This window comes from Onthophagus taurus, chromosome 11 (assembly GCF_036711975.1).
Source record: "Onthophagus taurus isolate NC chromosome 11, IU_Otau_3.0, whole genome shotgun sequence".
NCBI classification, from domain to species: domain Eukaryota; kingdom Metazoa; phylum Arthropoda; class Insecta; order Coleoptera; family Scarabaeidae; genus Onthophagus; species Onthophagus taurus.
In genome coordinates, this window is record NC_091976.1 from 7,773,997 (window position 1) to 7,795,162 (window position 21,166).

Sequence of the window (21,166 nt, forward strand, 5' to 3'; positions counted from 1 at the left end):
TATATTTAAAGGTTTAAAACACAAATTTTGACATATAGGTAATGGAAACTGTAAATTGACTATTTGCGACATCTATATAAACATACATGAACTTAATATGTAAATTACAAAAATTAAATTAGAATTATTACTTAATTTTATCTATTTTTATGTTTAAACGAATATTTAGTTTGGTTCAATTAATATTATTTAATTTTTTTAATAAATTAGTAATAACTGTTTTATTCTTGGCGCCAGTAATTTAAATTTTGAAAAATGTCATCCGTCAAATTTTAATAGTATTTGGTTCCAACAAACATAGCGATAACTATAAGATTTTAAAATATCGTCGTTTATCAAGGTTATATTGTTATTAAAAATGTGATGTTATGACGCGGGTAAAAATCGATTTTTCTTTATTGGTTGGTTATTTTGAACGGACCGATTGGGGACAAGTTTAGGGATTTTGTTGCTAAAGTTTTAGTGTAATGAACGTCAAATAACGAATTGGAAAATGGCGGAGCAAGAACTGAACGTCGACAACTTAATTCAACGATTATTAGAAGGTAATTTATTTAATTATACGTTCAACGTTCACGTTTAGCTTATAAAAAACGTTTCGTCGTTTGTCTTTCATTGATTCCCATCGAAATTCGCAATCATTCACCTGTCAAAACGAGTACCTCCATGTTTTCCTTGCCAAAAGAGAACTTGTCTCTTTAAAAGCAAAATCAAGCGCACGCTAAAACTGTTATTTCTCACATTCAGTCCTTCTGTAATTCGTTGTCCGTGTTTTTTTTCTATTCTTTGTTCTGTGCTGCCAACGGGGCCCTCAAATAACAGTTTATAAAATACAACAGGACCTACAAAATTGCGACCCCAAGAAGAAAACAACTTTCAAAGAACTATTTACAACCGAACGTAAGCGAGCTTACCAAAAAAAACAACCACTTTATTTATTTTAATTTTTAAAATTTGAAAATATATCTATAATGTTTAATGTAGTTTAGATGCCCTATTTCGCTCGTTTACTTAGTTCTTGGAGATTTATCGATTATTTTAAGGGAATGCTAATAATTTGATTGTTTCATTAAATTGTTATTGCTTTTAGTTAGAGGATGTCGCCCTGGCAAATCTGTACAGATGACAGAGGCGGAGGTGCGAGGCCTATGTTTGAAATCACGTGAAATATTCTTGCAACAGCCTATTCTACTGGAATTGGAAGCTCCATTAAAAATTTGCGGTAAAAATTCCTTAAATTACATTCAACTTAATTAAGGTTTATTATTATCATGAAATAATGAATCAGTTTTATCTCTAATTGAGGTTATTGTTCCTTTTAATCACTTTGATATACAGTGTGTATCATAAATTTGCAAAAATAGTTTTAAAATTAGTCAATTTAAAATCAAGATAAGTTAGGTTAAGTATCTTAACCTCACTTTCTAAAATTTTTTATTTTTTATTAATAAAAGTGATTTTGTAATGGTTTTAGGCGATATTCACGGACAGTATACAGACTTATTAAGATTATTTGAGTATGGAGGCTTTCCCCCGGAAGCAAATTACCTATTTTTGGGCGATTACGTCGACCGCGGCAAACAATCATTAGAAACAATCTGCTTGCTACTTGCTTACAAGATTAAATACCCAGAGAATTTCTTCTTACTGCGCGGAAACCACGAGTGCGCCTCAATAAATCGCATCTACGGTTTTTACGACGAGTGCAAACGTCGCTACAACATCAAACTGTGGAAAACTTTCACGGATTGCTTTAATTGTTTACCCATCGCCGCGATTATTGATGAAAAGATTTTTTGTTGTCATGGTGGACTCAGTCCGGATTTACAAGGAATGGAACAAATTCGTAGGATTATGAGACCCACCGATGTTCCAGATACAGGTAAATTTATTGATCACAATTTCAACATAACGTAGGTTTTAAACCGACCTTTTAACATTTAAGGGAATCAAATATACTATTTATATAAAATGCCATATCTAAAAAAAATATTTTTAACAATAATGTAGGATTTATATGTTTATTTTTAATCAAAATGAAGCTCTCTTCTTCCATTTGTCAACTAATCAAAAATAACCTTTTATAGGAAAGCACTAAAACATAAGTTTAACTAAAACTAAAGCCTTTAAATCAGGAATGTGCCCTAGACTATAAAGTTTACTTTACTCTTGTCTACAAGTAATATACGTATTGTTTACACAAACTTTTGCATGTAAACAATATAGAGGTGTATACAATGTAAACTATGATAACCTTTAATCAATTAATTATTTTTGAATATACTTTTTTATATTTTTTTTTTAATAAAAAAAAAACGGACCCGTCAAATTTAAAGTACAGGTGTCCCAATTTCGATGTTCGCATAGGCCACCTCCGAAACTAAAAGAGATAGAGAAAAAGTAGCTTACATGTCATGATTTCGTTTTTCCAGAAAATGCTAATGCCGCAAACTCCGAAAAAAAAAGCAAACTCCTTTTCGCCCTATCGGCAAAAACTGAAAATTTTGCAAAAACGGTAATCGCGAATATATCTCACTTATTATCAAAGATGGAGTATTATAAATAAAACATTATATGGGCAACTTTTTACGAAAAATTCAGTGGCGTAGGTAGAATTTTTTTTCCCATCTTTTATTTTCGAGATTTTAGACGTAACTTTATTTTTTTAAATTTAAACCATAGTTGGTTATGACTTAAAATAATTTGTTATTTTCTTCTGATAACAGATATACACATAGTTTGTGGGGTATATTTCTTATAGTTATTGAATAATTAACAAAAATTCATTTTTTCGAAAACTGCTATTAAAAGTTGACTTTTGCATAGTACTTAGCGACCGTCAAAACGATAGTTTTTTGTCAACAGGACGTAAATAGTACATTAAAAAACAAGTTTCGTAAGCCACGCTTGAAATGCACGAATTCAAGTTGAAAAACGAGTGGCGAAACCACGAGTTTTTTAATGAATGAGTGCTTTAAGTCTTATGAAACGTGTTTTTCATGCTATTTTTTGTAATTTGCGTTTTTATCCTTTTTTTAACAAAAATAAAATAAAATTTGACAATGTAGGGAAATAGGTATGCAGCAGTTGATAACACCGTAACACTTGAAAGTAGAAATTTGAATTGACAATTAGAAACTGTCAAAACACAAAATGTATTCATCTGAAAAAAATGTTTCATGTACACCTCCCAAAATAAGAGAAATTGTTCAGTGTTCAATGTCCTCATCATTGTGGACCTTGTATTCGATGCTAAGAATGTGTTTAAACATCCATAGACAAAAATTGTCACATTGACAACTAGAAAAACCCAATGTCACCAACTTGAACTGGTTCCATAAAATGTTACTTTTTAGTAATGAGATTTTTCTCATTACAGCATCGGATGCTGTAAGGAGTCTCATTACAGCACCCGTTTGAATACTGTTAGAGCTTTCGTTACCGTCGCGAATTACAAAAAAGACTTTACGTCCGGGGCGCAAAAGACTTTTACGTCCAGCTACGACAATCAAAGAATTTGATACTATTAATTGTTAATTTATTATTATGAACAAATTATAAACACAAAATAATCAACATTTAATTGTTTTATCATTTCATTTCATGTTTAAATGCAAATTTATAATAGTACATTTGTTCAATATGTGAGGTTAAGTCGATGTGACGTTAAGTTTTTGACATAATATTAAATGAATTCTAAATGTCATTATACAGAATTTGGTCGTTTTATTAATTTATAAACTTTAGAACACGCAGTTTTCGAAAAAATGTTGTTTGATACACGACAGCGAAATTCTTTTGCATTCTCGAACAATTTTTTTGCTCGCTAAAGCTCGCAAAAAACTTTCATTCAAAAGTGTCATTTCGCTATCTTGTATCAAAAATAATTATTGTTCCATCTAAATCTAATGTATGTATTTAAAAGTTAATGTTGCTATGGTGATAACCATACATACTATGATGGAATATAATGTATTAATTTTTTTTGTTCTTTCTAAAACTATTGTATGTATTTAAAACTTAATGTTGTTAGGGTGATAACCATACCATGAGGGAAAGCATTGTTTCCAATTATTGCCAAAGTTTGTAGCAAGGACAGTAAAATCTAACAGGACTGCTACATCCATTGTATTTTTGTAGTCGACTACAGGTTGGTTGCCCGCACTCTACATCACACTATTTGCCACGCCTGGTAACTGTCTGTGTTTTTAGAGGTTATATGATAGACATTAATACGTCTAAAAACATAAAACTTCAAAATTAATATGAATACGTTTAGTATATAACCTATAAAAACACAGCAAACGCATAGACCAAGGTCTATAGAACATAAGGTTACCCAATACCGATTCTCCTCCTCTGAGAGGCAAGGTGGGTCAGTGACGTAGCTGGTTCTATGAACAACACAACACGATGCGGGGTTTAAATATTTTATATAGACTGTACCACAGTATAGGCACGTATAGGCTATCTTTTATTCTGACTGTATCGAACCAGTGACGTCAATTTGCGGGGTAATAATCGATACTACAGAGGCATAGGGAATGAGGTAACCTTATGTTCTATAAACCTTGCGCATAGACCATAACAACAGCTGGGCGTGGAAAATGGTGTGACGTAGTTTGCGGGTAGGTTGTCACAACAATGGCTGTAGCAATCCTGTTAGATTCTACTGTCCTTGAGTTTGTAGTAGTATTTAAAAATTCACTAACAACTCTGGCATTATGTGCTGGTCCGTCATATTGAAAATATATCATTTGAGACATATTTAGTGGCAAATTGTCGACCAAAAGCTCAATGTGCTGCCTTAATATATTGAGGTATTTCTCTGAGTTTAAGTTTTTATGGTAGATACTATATGCCAAAATTCTATTATCTAAAAGGACACACCATACATTGAACCCCAATTTTCTTTGAACACTCAGAGACTACATCGGTCCAGATAACATTTTGAACAAATAGCAGATTATTTAATTTTTCTATATATCATCTTCAAAATTCTAATCTTCGATTGACATCTCCGGCACGTAAATAATGAGTTAGCCCCGCTTTGTATGGTTTATACTTATTTTTCTTTCATATTCGGGAGCAGCGGCTTTTGGGTCAGACGTCTTGTTGCAATTTCTCTTGCAGGTCATTTTGGTATGTTTTTGCATGTGGTTTGGGGAAGGACCAAATATCTATTAAATTTTCTGTTAACCGGCTGAAGGTTCTTACGTGCGGTTGTCATTCTTATCTGATAACATATAGCATTCCATCATGTTACATTTTTCATAATTTTCGAAATTCATTGTAAAGTTTTATTCAGTTTTGTTATACTTTGACACTTGACATGTTGGTGCATCATACCAGCACATAATGCCAGAGTTGTTATCGAATTTTTAAATACAAACTTTGTCAATTATTTGATACATTATGTTCCATTATAGCATGTATGGTTATCACCATAGCAACATTAACTTTTAAATACATACATTAGTTTTAGATAGAACAAAATGAATTTTTGTTAATTATTCATTAACTATAAGAAATATACCCCACAAACTATATATATTTGTTATCAGAAGAAAATAACAAATTATTTAAGTCATAACCAACTATGGTTTCCATTTAAAAAAATAAAGATACGTCTAAAAAAAAAAAATTCTACCTACGCCACTGAATTTTTCGTAAAAAGTTGCCCATATAATGTTTTATTTATAATACTCCATCTTTGATAATAAGTGAGATATTCGCGATTGTCGTTTTTGCAAAATTTTCAGTTTTTGCCGATAGGGCGAAAACAAAAGACGATAGCTGTTCGGAGTTTGCGGCATTAGCATTTTCTCGAAAAACGAGATCATGACATGTAAGCTACTTTTTTTCTATCTCTTTTAGTTTCGGAGATAGCCTATGTGGCCATCGAAATTGTCCCAACCTGTACACTTTAGATTACTTTTGAAAATATTTATTAAACAAAATCTACAATCAGTAAAATAAAGTAAAAATAAAAAAATCTAGTAGTCATGAGATAAATTTTTGTCCGCAGATTTATGCGTGTAATATACAGGCTGTATCTGAACTTCAGGAGGTGATTCTTTAGGCAATTTTAAGGGTATTTTAATATATGAACCATGGGCGACTTCGGCTCCCCTAAGGAGCTACACCCCTCCAAAAATGACGGAAAATTTTGGTTTAATTTTTTTTTCTCAAAAACCATAAACGCTAGGAAAATGAAATTTGGAGAATATGTTTAACTCATAATAGTGCACGGTTTTTACCCCCCTAAAAATTCATTCCAACTATTGATTAACAACCCTACAACTTAACAGTTAGTGTTTGCTTAATTTTTTTTTTCTCAGAAATTATTAAATTTTAGAAGAACATCAGAGAGACAAAAAAGTTTTAGAATAGTTTTATCTATCTAACTGAAATTTGTCCAATGTATTTATCATCTTCATAAAAAAAATCTAGACATAAATTGAACGGGGGTGGTTACGTTTAGTAGTTTAGAAGGGTAGGATGAAAGTACAAATAGGGTCAAAACGTGCCCTATTATGAGTTAAACATATTCCCAAATTTCATTTTCCTAGCGTTTATAGTTTTAGAGAAAAGCAAATTTAACCAAAATTTTTGGAGGGGTGTAGCTCCTTAGGGGAGCCGAAGTCGCCCATGGTTCATATATCAAAGTACCCTTAAAATTCACTAAAGAGCGAGTTAGTGGATTTGTTATGATTCTTTTTTTTTTTCTTTTCTTTTCTCATCTCATTGTTTTGTCTCAGCCATACAATAAAGTCAAATGTTACAGAGTTTGGTCACTTAAGACCAATAAGTATTCTGCCTGTTTTGGGAAAGTTGCCTGAAAGAATTGTTGAAGCGCAGCTGAAGGAATATGTAAATATTTGCAATGTTCTGCTCAGCGTACAGTCGGGTTTTAGGAAGGGTCATGGATGTGCGACAGCACTGCTCGGCATAGTCGACGATGTGTTGCGGGCATTTGATGAGGGCAAAATGATTTTACTCTGCTTGCTTGATTATAGTAAGGCCTTCGATACTCTGAATCATTCAGTAATGTTTGCGATTTTGCAACACATTGGTTTAAGTCGTTCGTATGTTATTTGTATTTCCTCCAAAATGATTTAACAACTTTGTTAGAAGATGTGGCACTCAATATCTACAGAGAAATGTGGTTTTAACAAGCTAGTTGCTCAGCTCATTATGCTTGTCCTGTACGGGATTGCATACAGAATACCCAGAAAGATGGATTGGGCGTCGTGGTTCGATTACGTGGTCTCCTCATTCTCTGGGTCTAAATCCCCTTGATTTTCTTATAAGGATTGCATAAAAGAAACAGTGTATTAAAAACCGATTGAATATCTTGCCGAACTGCGCCACAATATTTATACAGCAGCAGAAGAAATAAATGCAAAGACATTTGCACAACTAGTAAAAAGATCTTTTATTAGTGCCGACGGCAAATAGTTTGAACATTTGCCTTAGTTTTAAGAAAATAATGCTATAAAATTAATAATAAATAAATTTGTTTGTTTAATTTTGTCTTTAGGTTAACCTTAACCATCTTGTTGAAACCACATTTTGTAGTTCGTCGATATTGACTGGCACGTCTTTTAACAAAGTTAAGAGAAAATAAAAAGTAAATACAGATAACATACAAAAGTATGAATTTTTTAAATAACGTGTTTTTTGCAGAAAAACAGGCCATAATATTTTTTATGACAAGAACAATGGCAAGTGTTGTACCATTTTGGAAACTTGACTAAACAGGCCATTTTTTAAAATTACTTGCCAAGGGTGTTGTACTACTCCTTTTTTTAGAAATCGTGTGTCAAACTTGATAGACATAAATTCTTTCAACCTGAACTCAATCAAATTAATATATTTTTTTGCAAAACTAACGACTTTTGTTGTTTGATTTGTGACTTCTACAGTATCATGGTTCACAAGGAATACATTATTAAAAAAAATCACTATTAAATTGCGAATATTTCTGACCGTAGTACCTAAAGATATGATGTACAGGACCGATTTTTAACATTTTCAAAAGTATGTCTATAACCACTTAACTAAGAGACATGGAATTTTTTTCTCATTTTTACCAGAACAGGTATGGGTTGGCCTCTCACCCGGCGCCCGCTTGACGTTGAGTTTCGGGACACCTGTATACAGGATGTCTCGCGTAACTGGTTCGTTAGAACTTTTTAAGGTTCCACTATTCGTAGTGGTTTGAAATTTTGGTAGCATGGGTTGTTCATTCTAAACTTTCGATCTAAAATATTTTCAAGATGGCCACCCCTTCCGGTCTACCGGAAGTAGACCACAACTTCGTTATTTTAAATGGAATGCTATAGTTTTTATTACACCTTTCAATTATACGTAAAAAAATATGTTGACTTTGATAAAAGTTGTTGGTACCTAGCGTTTTTTGTTTTCGAGTTATTTTGATTTTAAGTGTTTTTTGACAAATTTCACCATGGTCTTTAAAAGCCCATATCTCAGCTAACGATCATTCAAAAAAGCTCTGCATTGGCACGACTACTCTACAGATGCTGCCAAATAGATTGTCATTTGTTGTATCAGAGAATCTTATACAGGGTGGTCAAAAATTGAATTATCGTTTCTCAATATTCAATTGCGAGAAAGTCGAAAATTTTAAATGGAACACCCCATATTTCTTTACCCTATCAGAAAGGGAATTTAATTCTCTACAAATTATCTATAAACATTCCTATACCTATTTATTGTAGTTTCCCTGATATTGGAAAATTAATCAAAATCAGACATAATATCACAAGTCAATTTAAATAAAACAAAATTTTCCTCTTTCTTGCTATTTATTACAGTCATTTTTCGTATCTTTTGTCAAATGTAAACGCGTGTTTTGTTTTATATTATTTTGGATTTTGTTTTAAGTGTATTTTAACTTTTGGTTTTGAATTTGATATTCTATTATATTTGTTCAATTATTAAAGTAAGAAATTTTCAAGTTTGGATAAAAAAGATGAAGTTAACTTTGGAGGATGTGTTAAATTTGATGATTAATATATTTTTTCAACTAAACTGACAATTCTACTGAAGATGAGGATTGTTTCCTCGAAATCGATTTAGAAGCATAATAAAATAAATAGCAAGAAAGAGAAAAATTTTGTTTTATTTAAATTGACTTAAACAAAGCTTGCTAATGGATAATTTAATCAATAAAATCCCAAGGCCCGTTTGTGTTTTTGTTAACAGGCCAAGACATTTTGACAGTTCATCGTTTAATTTATTTAAATTATTATTGGTATTATTTCTACAATTAACTATGGTTGAATAACCTTTAGCTTGCTCGCTTTTATTTACCAAAAATAACCAACAGCAAAAAGAATAAATGAAACAATGAAAAACAACAATTTAATAACAGAAATTAGAATGAATAACATATAAAAAAACAAAAGCTTAAAATTATAAAAAAATTAAAACTGTTCGATATGCGAATGGTTACCATTAAACATTTTTCAACTCGTCTTTCGACTTCTACGGTTGTGGCCCGTAGAAGTTGGTCGCCATCAATAGTATGTAGTGCACGCATCACTATCACGCAACTCTTTTCGTGTGTTGATCGGTGAATTGTACACTTGATTTTTTAAGTGACCCCACAAATAAAAATCCAATGGTGTTAAATCGAGATCGTGGAGGCCATTGCCATGAATATAAAACAAATTTAAAATATCGGCGTTGGAATAATTTGCCATGATACCTATACAATCACTTTCACTCGTGATCAAAAGTAAGTAACAACAACAATAACACAAATATGGACCAAAAACTGTCAAAATTCCATTGCCTTCTAATAAAAAAATCAAACGTTTTCCCGCATTCCGTGCATGCTTTGATTAATGTCCCAATATCAGGGAAACTACAATAAATAGGTATAGGAATGTTTATAGATAATTTGTAGATAATTAAATTCCCTTTCTGATAGGGTAAAGAAATATGGGGTGTTCCATTTATAATTTTCGACTTTCTCGCAATTGAATATTGAGAAACGATAATTCAATTTTTGACCACCCTGTATAAGATTCTCTGATACAACAAATGACAATCTATTTGGCAGCATCTGTAGAGTAGTCGTGCCAATGCAGAGCTTTTTTGAATGATCGTTAGCTGAGATATGGGCTTTTAAAGACCATGGTGAAATTTGTCAAAAAACACTTAAAATCAAAACAACTCGAAAACAAAAAACGCTAGGTACCAACAACTTTTATCAAAGTCAACATATTTTTTTACGTATAATTGAAAGGTGTAATAAAAACTATAGCATTCCATTTAAAATAACGAAGTTGTGGTCTACTTCCGGTAGACCGGAAGTGGTGGCCATCTTGAAAATGTTTTAGATTGAAAGTTTAGAATGAACAACCCATGCTACCAAAATTTCAAACCTCTATGAATAGTGGAACCTAAAAAAGTTCTAACGAACCAGTTACGTGAGACACCTGTATATATATTTTTTTTATTATTTGTTTTTTGTTCCAGTTTTTGTTTTTTTTTGTAATGGGGCTGGGTGGTAGAACAAATACCACTTTTGTGGCAATTTGAACTCAGCACCTTTTTTCTGCCATGCATTTATTTTGTTTTAGTTCTGCTTTTTATTGATATAAATATGTATATATATATTTTTTGATAATAATGTTAGGCTTCGTAGTCGAAATAATACCCTGGTTTATGTTAACTTAATTATATTTACCGAGAAGAACCAAAACTACAAATACGTGTCTCGAACGACAATTAAAATCGAACTCTGAACGAGTCGAGCGTACAAGACAATAATATCATGCGTCGTACATGTGTGCGATTATGGTTGTCTAACAATAATGTATTGTATGGTTGAAAATAAAGGATTTATTATTATTATTATACTTACCAGTCATATCTAGTAGTCATGTTTTTTATAGGGGTATGGAAGACCAACTAATGAGCTTAATACCTATCATTTTGTTTTCTCACTCGATCTTATGGAATCTTATATATTTTCGTTTTACGCATATACAGTGTGTCCCCGTAAGGTACAATTGACGATAAATTTTTGAATTTAAATTCTATCTTTTGCAATTAAAGTCAGGATGTCATAAAACGAAATTTAACCAAGTTTTACGTTAAATGTCCTCAAAGCACTAAAGTTAACGCAACAAATTTGTTCAACGTTGCAGGTAAAGTACTCTTTCTGAGCAATATACAACAAAAGTTGATTTAAGATATACTTACTGGGGACATCAATCAGTATAGTGTATTAACTAAAGATCAAGTCGATTGCGCTGAAGATAAGATAAGAATTTGTCAACACGAATTGTTTCATTTAATTAACCATACCTACTTAAAAATAATATTTTACTATAACCAAAGAAATTGTATATATAGAAGCAGTTGTAAACACTAAAACTTGAAGCCAACGCAACATGCGGTTTGTTTACTAATAACCTTTGTCGAAACCGGTTAAAACAATGAACGTGCACAGATCGGACTAGCGGCCGATTATCGCCGAACATTCCCGAATATTATTGCCCCTAGATTAAGGCATACACTAAAATAAACAAACCTATTTGCGAATCAATAAATAATTCGTTTTTCTTCACTTTGATTTATTTATATTTTCTTTGTAAATAATTTGTATGTTATACTCTACATACAAATTATTTACTAGTACTTTTAGTTAGAAATTAAACTTAGCAATCAAAATACTATATACATACTTGTATCATTTACCCAGTATATTGTTTCTACATGCTCTGATTAATTTAAAAGATTACATTATATTAATTGTGTTTAATACTTTCAAGTCTTATTAAAACTTGACAAAAATATAGAAAAAAATGCATTCTACAATTTATAAAATTGTTAGAATAATTTTTCAATTTGTAGTTAGTTTAACAATTAATTTTTATGTCACTTAAAGTATTATAAATAATTATTTTGCACTTTAACTGGTTAATTAAATATATTGATTTGAATATTAAGTTCTAATTTGACATGTTTCGCTTTAACAATTAATTTTTAATTGTAATTTTATATAAGAAATTAGGATGCTCTTTCGATACGCCACTGGATAAAGTCTGACCAATTTCATCTAAATCGTACACGCCACTGTCGCTAGGACCAAGGTCAATTTTGTTTCCAAACAAATGCTCTTGCGTTGGCTTCAAACCGGTATACAGGCGAACATAGGCGATGCGGCTTCTATATATACAATTTCTTTGTATATACAGGGTGAGTCAATAGTGCGGGGACGGAAGATAGTGGCTATACTATTGAAAATAAAAGAAATGTTTTTATGCCATCATATATTACCATCAAAGCTGTATCGATTAAAATTATTTTCAGCTATACAGGGTGTTTCACTATTCCAGGACCATACTCAACTTCATTTTTTTAAATGGAACGCTATGTATTTTTTTACATATTCTGATTTGCTGTCTTAAATGCTACGACTGCATATCTTGTTTTTAAATTTTGAATGCAAGGTTGCCAAGTTATTATTTTTTTTGTGAAAAAGTTTGAAAATTCAGGTGGTCACTTAAAATTCGTTATCTGCATTAATATTGAATATTGAAGATTGCAATTTGGGGTGTCGATAAACAAAGCTTGGGTCTTTCGAACACTGTTCATACTATTGGATATCATTGTACAGGGTGTTTAGCAAAAGCGATTAATTTATGCAATGTTTGGAGAACCATAACTTTGTTATTTTAAATGGAACACCCCGTATTTTTCTAAGGTTTCGGATAGCCTTATTAATTCTCTTTTATTTTTGTTAAGCATATGATATATCTAATACGTGTACTTTTTGAGAAAATTAGACTGTTTTAAAAATGTCAGTATAAACGTGATTTATTTACAAAATGTAGGCTATGGAACAACATTTTTGAACATATAAGTAAGTTTATGTCGAAAAAGATATAGGTGCAATACACAATATTAAAAAAAATACAATGAAGAATTAAGCAACAACCATTAACAAAACAAAATTAAAGTAAATGTTCAATATAGCCTCCTTGTTGTTGAACACAAGTTTCAATTCGTCTAAGAAATGAAACATTAACGTTCTGCAACATGTTTACGTTTATTGTTTCAAACGCATCGCGAATACGATTCATCATATTTGCTTTCGTCGTTGGTGGTTCTTCATATACCAAGCTTTTTACATATCCCCACAAAAAAAAATCTAATTTTGTCAAATCCGGAGAACGTGGTGGCCATCTAACAGGACCTCCTCTGCCTACCCACCGATCAACAAAAATTCTGTCTAAATGTCTTCTAACTATCCTACTATAGTGAGGTGGCGCACCGTCGTGCTGAAACCACATTCTTTGCCGAACGTTTAGTGGAACATCTCCTAAAAGTGCTGGCAGGTGATTTTCCAAAAAATTCCAATAAGATTCTCCGTTAACGTTTCCCTCGAAAAAATACGGCCCGATCAAACAAGATCCTACTATCCCTGCCCAGACATTTACAGACCATCGATGTTGGTGGTCTACTGGTCGTATAAAATGAGGATTGATAGTATCATAATAATGAAAGTTATGGCGGTTAACGTAGCCATTTTTGTGAAACGTTGCCTCATCGCTGAATAATAGATAATCAAAAAAATTATACTCTTGTTGAACTTTTTCTAATGCCCATTCCGAAAATTCTAGCCTTTTCTGGAAATCAGTTGCATCAAGTTCTTGTACTAATTGAATATGGTATGGATGAAATTTATATTTTCGTAAGATTCTTGAAACAGACGTTTGGCTGACGTTAAGCTCATTGCTTATTTTGCGTGTACTAGTGTGCGGGTTTTCAACTACCTTTAATAATACAGAAAGTTCGTTCTCTTCCCGAGTGGTTCGTTTCTCGCGATCTTTTTTTTCGTATTTGACGTGTCCTGTTCTTTCAAACCTTTCTTGAAGGTTTTCAAATGCTTCAACCCTAGGATGCCTACGCTCTGGAAATTGTTGAGCGTAAAGTCTAGAGGCAAGAAATGGATTTCGCTCTCCCGCACCCAAGAAATATACCATATCAATAAGTTCTTCTTGACTAAAATTCATTTTAATCAAACAACAGATTTTGGAAACACGTTATGAACAAACAAAGAGAAATCAAAACTTAATTGTTTGACACTTCGTATTGCTATAAAAATCTTTTCAAAGCCTACTTTTTTTTAATAAATCACGTTTATGCCGACATTTTTAAAGCAGTCTAATTTTCTCAAAAAGTACACGTATTAGAGATACCATATGCTTAACAAAAATGAAAGATAATTAATAAGGCTATCCGAAACCTTAGAAAAATACGGGGTGTTCCATTTAAAATAACAAAGTTATGGTTCTCCAAACATTGCATAAATTAATCGCTTTTGCTAAACACCCTGTACAATGATATCCAATAGTATGAACAGTGTTCGAAAGACCCAAGCTTTGTTTATCGACACCCCAAATTGCAATCTTCAATATTCAATATTAATGCAGATAACGAATTTTAAGTGACCACCTGAATTTTCAAACTTTTTCACAAAAAAAATAATAACTTGGCAACCTTGCATTCAAAATTTAAAAACAAGATATGCAGTCGTAGCATTTAAGACAGCAAATCAGAATATGTAAAAAAATACATAGCGTTCCATTTAAAAAAATGAAGTTGAGTATGGTCCTGGAATAGTGAAACACCCTGTATAGCTGAAAATAATTTTAATCGATACAGCTTTGATGGTAATATATGATGGCATAAAAACATTTCTTTTATTTTCAATAGTATAGCCACTATCTTCCGTCCCCGCACTATTGACTCACCCTGTATATAATCTTTATAACGTACGCTCTTTTTGATCCTGAAGATTATTAGATCCTGACTTTCTAAAGATTATTTTGGTCCATTTTGTCACTAACAAATTTCATCGAAATCTTTGAGGGAGTTGTGACACTTACCTTGAAAGTGCAAGTTATTATTTGTACTGTGTTAAAAGACACAATATATACAATTTATTTAGAATCTTTAATCGAATAATGAACATTGAGACAGTTATATTCATTGTTAGTTAATTCATATGCTACATATATCTAGGTTACTCTTTTATTATAATATTAGTTATTGATGATGAATTTATCCACATTTTCTCCGTTAAAAGTCGCAACATCTGAATAATTTAATTTTTGAGGTTTAAAGCGTTTGAGTTATGTTGATATAAATTAAGAATTTTGGAATTGTGCTATTCCATCAAGTTATTTATTAATAATTATTTTCAGGTTTATTGTGTGATCTTTTATGGTCGGATCCGGATAAAGATATACAGGGCTGGGGAGAAAATGACCGTGGCGTATCCTTTACGTTTGGTGCGGACGTCGTGAGCAAGTTCCTAAATCGGCACGACTTGGATCTGATATGCCGCGCGCATCAAGTTGTAGAAGATGGTTACGAATTCTTCGCAAAAAGGCAACTGGTTACATTATTTTCCGCACCAAATTATTGCGGGGAATTTGATAATGCGGGAGGAATGATGAGCGTTGATGAAACACTTATGTGTTCTTTTCAGGTAAGATAATAGTAAAATAAAGAAATAAATAAGTAAAATAAATGAGGTTGAAAGAAAAAAAAAATGTTTAGGTGTTTTTTAAAGAAAATCGATAAGGGAAGTTTTCGTATGGGAAAAAAGGATGGTGATAGAAAAAAAATGTGGGTTAATATTTGTTTTTGAATTTTGTTTAGATTTTGAAACCGTCTGAAAAGAAAGGAAAGCACCAGATCCACGGGAAGCCTATTTGAACAATAACGCGAATTTGCTTATAACTTACTAAAAAAAAAATAATAAAGAGTCTGTTCCGTTATTAAGAATGAAAGAAAAGAAATTTAAATAAAAAATTAAAAATACAAATAAATTTTTATCGATTAAATGAGAAAGAAATGGGGAAAGTTTTATTTTGTTTTTAGGTTTATCTGATGTTTGTTTTTTCTTTGTTTGGTTGTTTAGATATTGAAACCATCTGAAAAGAAGGCAAAGTACCAGTACCAAGGCTCAAATTCGGGTCGCCCGGCGACACCGCAACGTGCTGCAGCACAACCGACCACAAAGAAAAAATAATTGTATTGGTATATAAAACAATTTGTCATACAATATATTTTGCATTTTATTTTAATTTTTTGAAAATAATTGGTCTCTTTAACTTATTCAAAAACAGAGTTATATACTTTTTGACGTATTAATTAATTATTATTACTATTTTTTTTTGTTTTTTCACTTAATGAATTTTTTTTAATAAACTCAAGTTTATCACTCATTATTTTAATATAATTCTCAATTAGCAAAGTACAATTAAAAAAATTCTCGTACTACTTAATTTTTAAGTATTGTAAAAGTAGATTTTTGGGGGGCAAGTCCCAGTGCAATGTATTTGTCGACGTCTGTTGCATTACTACAAAAAAAAAAGAAAATAATAATAATTGTGTATATTAATCGACTAAATTTGTTATTTATTTGACGTGGTATTTACCAAAGAAAGGATAAAAAAGAAACCCAGAAAAATTTTCTAAATAGGGCACTAAAAAACTGTCTCTCCCGCGTCTCGCAAAATAAAAAATTATCCCCTTGTATATTGCCGTGAAACCTATGTAATGTTTGTTAATAGTTTTTGTCGCTGATGTTTATCTCGTTGCATTTAAAAAGAAACTAAATAGCTGAGAGCCAACGATTGCGCGGACTCATCACAAAAAAAATTACACATACTACACGTTCAATGTTGTTTGGTTTGTTTGTTATTTAAACGTTTCATTCTCTTTTATTCTTCTCGTTTTCATTTTTAGTGTTTTTATCATTATTTGTTTTCGCCAAGCAATGAATTTATTGAGTAGTGTAATGTACTTTAAAAAAAAGATTATTATATTTCAAATAAATCTATATTAATATTTCTGTAATTTGTGTTTTTATTTATTTTTAATATTTGTCTAATTTAATTATTAGAATTCTAATTAAAATTAATAAAAGAAATGGTCGATTTGTTAGATCCAGTTAGGAAGGTAAGACTTTTACAATTTACACTGACAGTATACATGTTGCGCTGATCCAAGAGCCATATGTATATGAAGGAATAGTCGGAAGACTAACAACAAAAGTAGGTAAGTAAAGCCGGATTTATATTTGTCTGACGTGTCGTGTTGTGACGCGTCAGAACGGCATCGGTTGAATACATTTACTATGGTGAGATTTATATTTGTGTGTCGCAATGTGTTGTGATGCTTTGTGTTGTGTCGCATCAGCAGCGATCCCGATGTCCGTCAGAGCAGTAGAGTGGGAAGTGACGCATAACGACAGATCAGACAAGTGTACACCTGTCTTATGACTCGTCAGATTTGCGTTTCTTCTTTCTTTCGATATTAAATTTAATTATATTTAACATTATCAGCATCGCTCTCAAGCTCTTTAGCCAGGATGTGAAATTCGTCTTTAGCCTCTTTCTTTCTGTTCACTAGATGAACCCAATATCTTCATAATTTGAATCAGAAGATTCATGGGAAAACATTATAGACCCACGTATGAACTCTCTGAGTGCTACGATTGTATTGATTCAAAATATCGCCAGAGTGCGTCAGAACACAACATATAAATGTGAACACTAACCATTACGTCAGAGCGCATCACGACATAACACGTCAGACAAATATAAATCCGGCTTTAATCTATCACAGAGAAGAGTGCACTGCGAGAGCAGCGATACTCGCTATATCCTCCGTAAACTTACCTACCTTTAACTCAGTTTAAACCTAGGGACCTGGTTGCAACGTCAGCGGTACTGCCGACGCTGCACAGTCACTTTTGTCAATTTGAATGAGCGAAAGTCAAATATCCGATTGGACACTTTAAAACTTTTTATTACATAAAAATAATCCTGAATCCTTCAAAGTATTAAAGCTAACAATTAAAACATTTCAAGATCGAACGTGGAATAAGGAAACGCTGCAATAAAAATGATCGTACAAGGCTTGGCGCACTCGCACTTACGCGTTGTCTGTCATATTTAGTTTTTTGATTGAATTATTTATATAATGTTATCAAATAACTTATTAATAATTAAAATAAAGAATTGCAATTTTTGTAATGGATAGTTTATTATATTTTCGTTCTACCGGTTTCGACTCAACTTAGAGTCATCTTCAGGAACACGTCATAGTTTGAACTAAAACCATGGTACTATTATTGAACATTTGTTCGTGATTAAAAAGCAGTAAGGATATCAAGAACTTAATAATTACGTAGTTATGGGTGGATGTGATGATCGATGAATTGGCAGACAAGATGGTTTTCACAACCATATGAAAAACAATACATTGGTGTACAACAAATGAGCAAATCTCATAATGCAAACATTTACCCAAATTATAATGCATTGCTGTTTGCAAAAAAAACATTGTTATCCAAATGATATAACAATTAGTGAAATTTCAGCCGAAGTCAAGCTCGAATCGTTAGTTGAACATACAATTCAAAGATTACTTTCCGTTCAAAATGAAGTGCTTGAACATATCACCAATAGTAGTAGTAGTATTATTAAAAAAATGAACATATACAGGTGTATTTGAATGACGTGCCCAAACTTCAGGGGGTGATTCTTTAGGCAATTTTAAGGGTACTTTCTCATATAAACTATCAGCGATTTCGACTTCCCTGCGGAGCTACGCCCCTTCAAAAATTGCGAAAAATTTTGGTTTATTTTATTTTTCCCGAAAACCATTACCACCAAGAAAATGAAATTTGGGAAATATGTTTAGTTTATAATAGGGCATGTTTCGAGCCTATTTGTACTTTCAATCTTCCCTTCTAAGTTACTAAACATAACCACCCCCGTTCAATTTTTGTCTAGATCTTTTTTATGACGATGATAAATACATTGGAAATATTTTATTTGGATAGACGAAAATATTCTAAAACTTTTTTGCCTCTCTGATGTTCTTCGAAAAGTTAATAGTTTCTGAGAAAAAAATTAATTAAGCAAATACTAACTGTTAAGCTGTAGCGTTGTTAATCGAAAGTTGGAATAAATTTTTAAAGAAAAAATCTTAACAGGCTTAGCAATCTTTGTCAGAAATATTTTTGACGTTTAAATGTCAGTGGTTTTCTTACTATTATTATTGTTTTATTTCAAATTTTAAAACGTCGAGTGAACGAGCGTAAATGCGGTAGAACTTTATTCATAAATTAATTTGAAAAACAATAATAATAGTAAGAAAACCACTGACATTTAAACGTCAAAAATATTTCTGACAAAGATTGCAAAGCCTACTAAGATTTTTTCATTAAATATTCATTCCAACTTTTGATCGACAATCCCGTTGTTGAACGGGCAGTGTTTGCTTTATTTTTTTTCTCAAAAATTAGTCGTTTTTGGAAAAATTTTAGAGAGACAAAAAAGTTTTAGGATACTTTCATCTACCTATGTAATTTTTTTTTTAATGTATTTACCCTCTGCATAAAAAAATTTTAGCAAAAATGTAAAGGGGGTGGTTACGTTTAGTAGTTTAGAAGGATAGGTTGAAAGTACAAATAGGGCGAAAACGTGCCCTACTACCAGTTAAACATATTCCCCAAATTTCGTTGTCCTAGCGTTTATGGTTTTTGAGAAAAAAAAATTAAACCAAAATTTTCCGCCATTTTTGGAGGGGTGTAGCTCCTTAGGGGAGCCCAAGTCGCCCATGGTTTATATATCAAAGTACCCTTAAAATTGCCTAAAGAATCACCCCCTGAAGTTTGGGCATGTCATTCAGATACACCCTGTATATATTTCAAGTAGGGTTGTGATGATGCAGCGGGACAAAGTTGTTATAAACAGCCTTTTGAACGCGAAGGATATGATGACTCATTTTTGTTTTCAATTTATATAGTGCCATTACGAATCATAGGTGTATTTGAAGATAAACAGGAATTTGTTATATGGCAAAATAACATCGTCAACAAAATACTGTCGACCAGTACAAATAATTTTTCATAAAGAAACAAAAGAATTTGTCAAAAATGAAATTGAAAATATTAAAAAACAAATAGATGAACTGCCTCCAATGACTACTGAATTTCAAACAAACCTGATACCGTGTTATTCCTTATTTTCTTTAACCATGATTGATGGTAAAATTTGCAGCTGGTTATCTGATACGCCTGGTCAAAACTGTCACCTTTGTGGAGCTTCTCCGAAGAAAATGAATGACATAGATGTCGTATTAAAACGAGTGATAAAAGAAGATAAGTTGGAATATGGAATTTCAAGCCTCCATGCGTCGATAAAAGCGTTTGAGTGCATTTTGCATATTGCATACAGATTAGAGATATGTAAATGGCAAGTCAGGAAAGAAGATAAGGAAAAAGTAGAAACAAGGAAGAAATACAAAAAAAAAATTCGTCGTAACATAGGTCTTCTGGTTGATATGCCTAAGCCAGGTTTTGGGGGCAACCAATGACGGCAATACAGCCAGACGTTTTTTCAGAAGTCCTGAATTAGCTTCTGAAATCACAGGAGTGAATGAAAATTTTATAAAATAAATAAGTACCATTTTAATTACCATTTCCTGTGGTTTCGAAGTAAATAGCGTACTATTCAAAACTTATTGTATAGATACTGCAAGGATCTATGTTAATTTATATCCTTGGTATTATATGCCACAAAGTTTACATAAAATATTATTTCATGGGGCTGATCTAATTAAAAAGTCGGTTTTACCTATCGGACAAATGTCCGAAGAGGTACAAGAATCACGAAATAAGGATTCAAACCAATATAGACACTTCTTTTCGCGTAAATTCACTCGGCAGCAAACACTCGAGGATATGATGCACTTGCTACTCGTATCATCCGATCCACTAATTAGTAGTTTGCGACCATCACAACCTAAGAAAAGTAGCATTTTGCCATCAGAAGTTAAAAAAATGATTAAATGTAGTATAAATGATAGTAGTGAAAGTGAATCTTACAATAGTGACATAGACAATAACTAACAAATAAAAAGCGTTTTTTTTTCTATTTTCAGTTACATGTTACACTTTAAAAATGGTATTGTTTGATTAAGTGTAATTATATCAAAAACCATTGTCTTAAAGCGTTTCTTCGTTTATTTATACTTTGTACGTTAAGTTTCTTTTATTTTAGTACTTTTTCAGTAATACATACATCCTTCAATA

The 21,166-nt window shown here is 31.8% G+C and overlaps 1 protein-coding gene across 2 annotated transcripts; it reads left to right on the top strand.

Annotated features, from left to right (window-relative positions):
- The first annotated feature begins 421 nt into the window (after window positions 1–421).
- Window positions 422–16,283, top strand: LOC111415107 (serine/threonine-protein phosphatase PP1-beta catalytic subunit). 2 transcript variants are annotated; one of them, XM_023046616.2, is made up of 5 exons: window positions 422–545; window positions 1,091–1,222; window positions 1,475–1,882; window positions 15,255–15,541; window positions 15,715–15,844. In XM_023046616.2, exons 1-5 carry the CDS (start codon window positions 494–496, stop codon window positions 15,769–15,771), a joined length of 936 nt encoding a protein of 311 aa, XP_022902384.1. In that variant the 5' UTR covers window positions 422–493; the 3' UTR covers window positions 15,772–15,844. The 2 variants fall into 2 exon arrangements, with proteins under 2 accessions (XP_022902384.1, XP_022902383.1); XM_023046615.2 differs by lacking the exon at window positions 15,715–15,844 and adding an exon at window positions 15,977–16,283 and having other exon boundaries at window positions 424–545.
- Window positions 16,284–21,166: the final 4,883 nt, after the last annotated feature.

Excerpts from the sequence above, each read along its gene's own strand:
- LOC111415107 (XM_023046615.2), top strand. The coding sequence starts at position 494 with ATGGCGGAGCAAGAACTGAACGTCGACAACTTAATTCAACGATTATTA. Across the intron at positions 546-1,090 it reads AATTCAACGATTATTAGAAG|TTAGAGGATGTCGCCCTGGC; the intron begins GTAATTTATTTA and ends TATTGCTTTTAG. Across the intron at positions 1,883-15,254 it reads CACCGATGTTCCAGATACAG|GTTTATTGTGTGATCTTTTA; the intron begins GTAAATTTATTG and ends AATTATTTTCAG.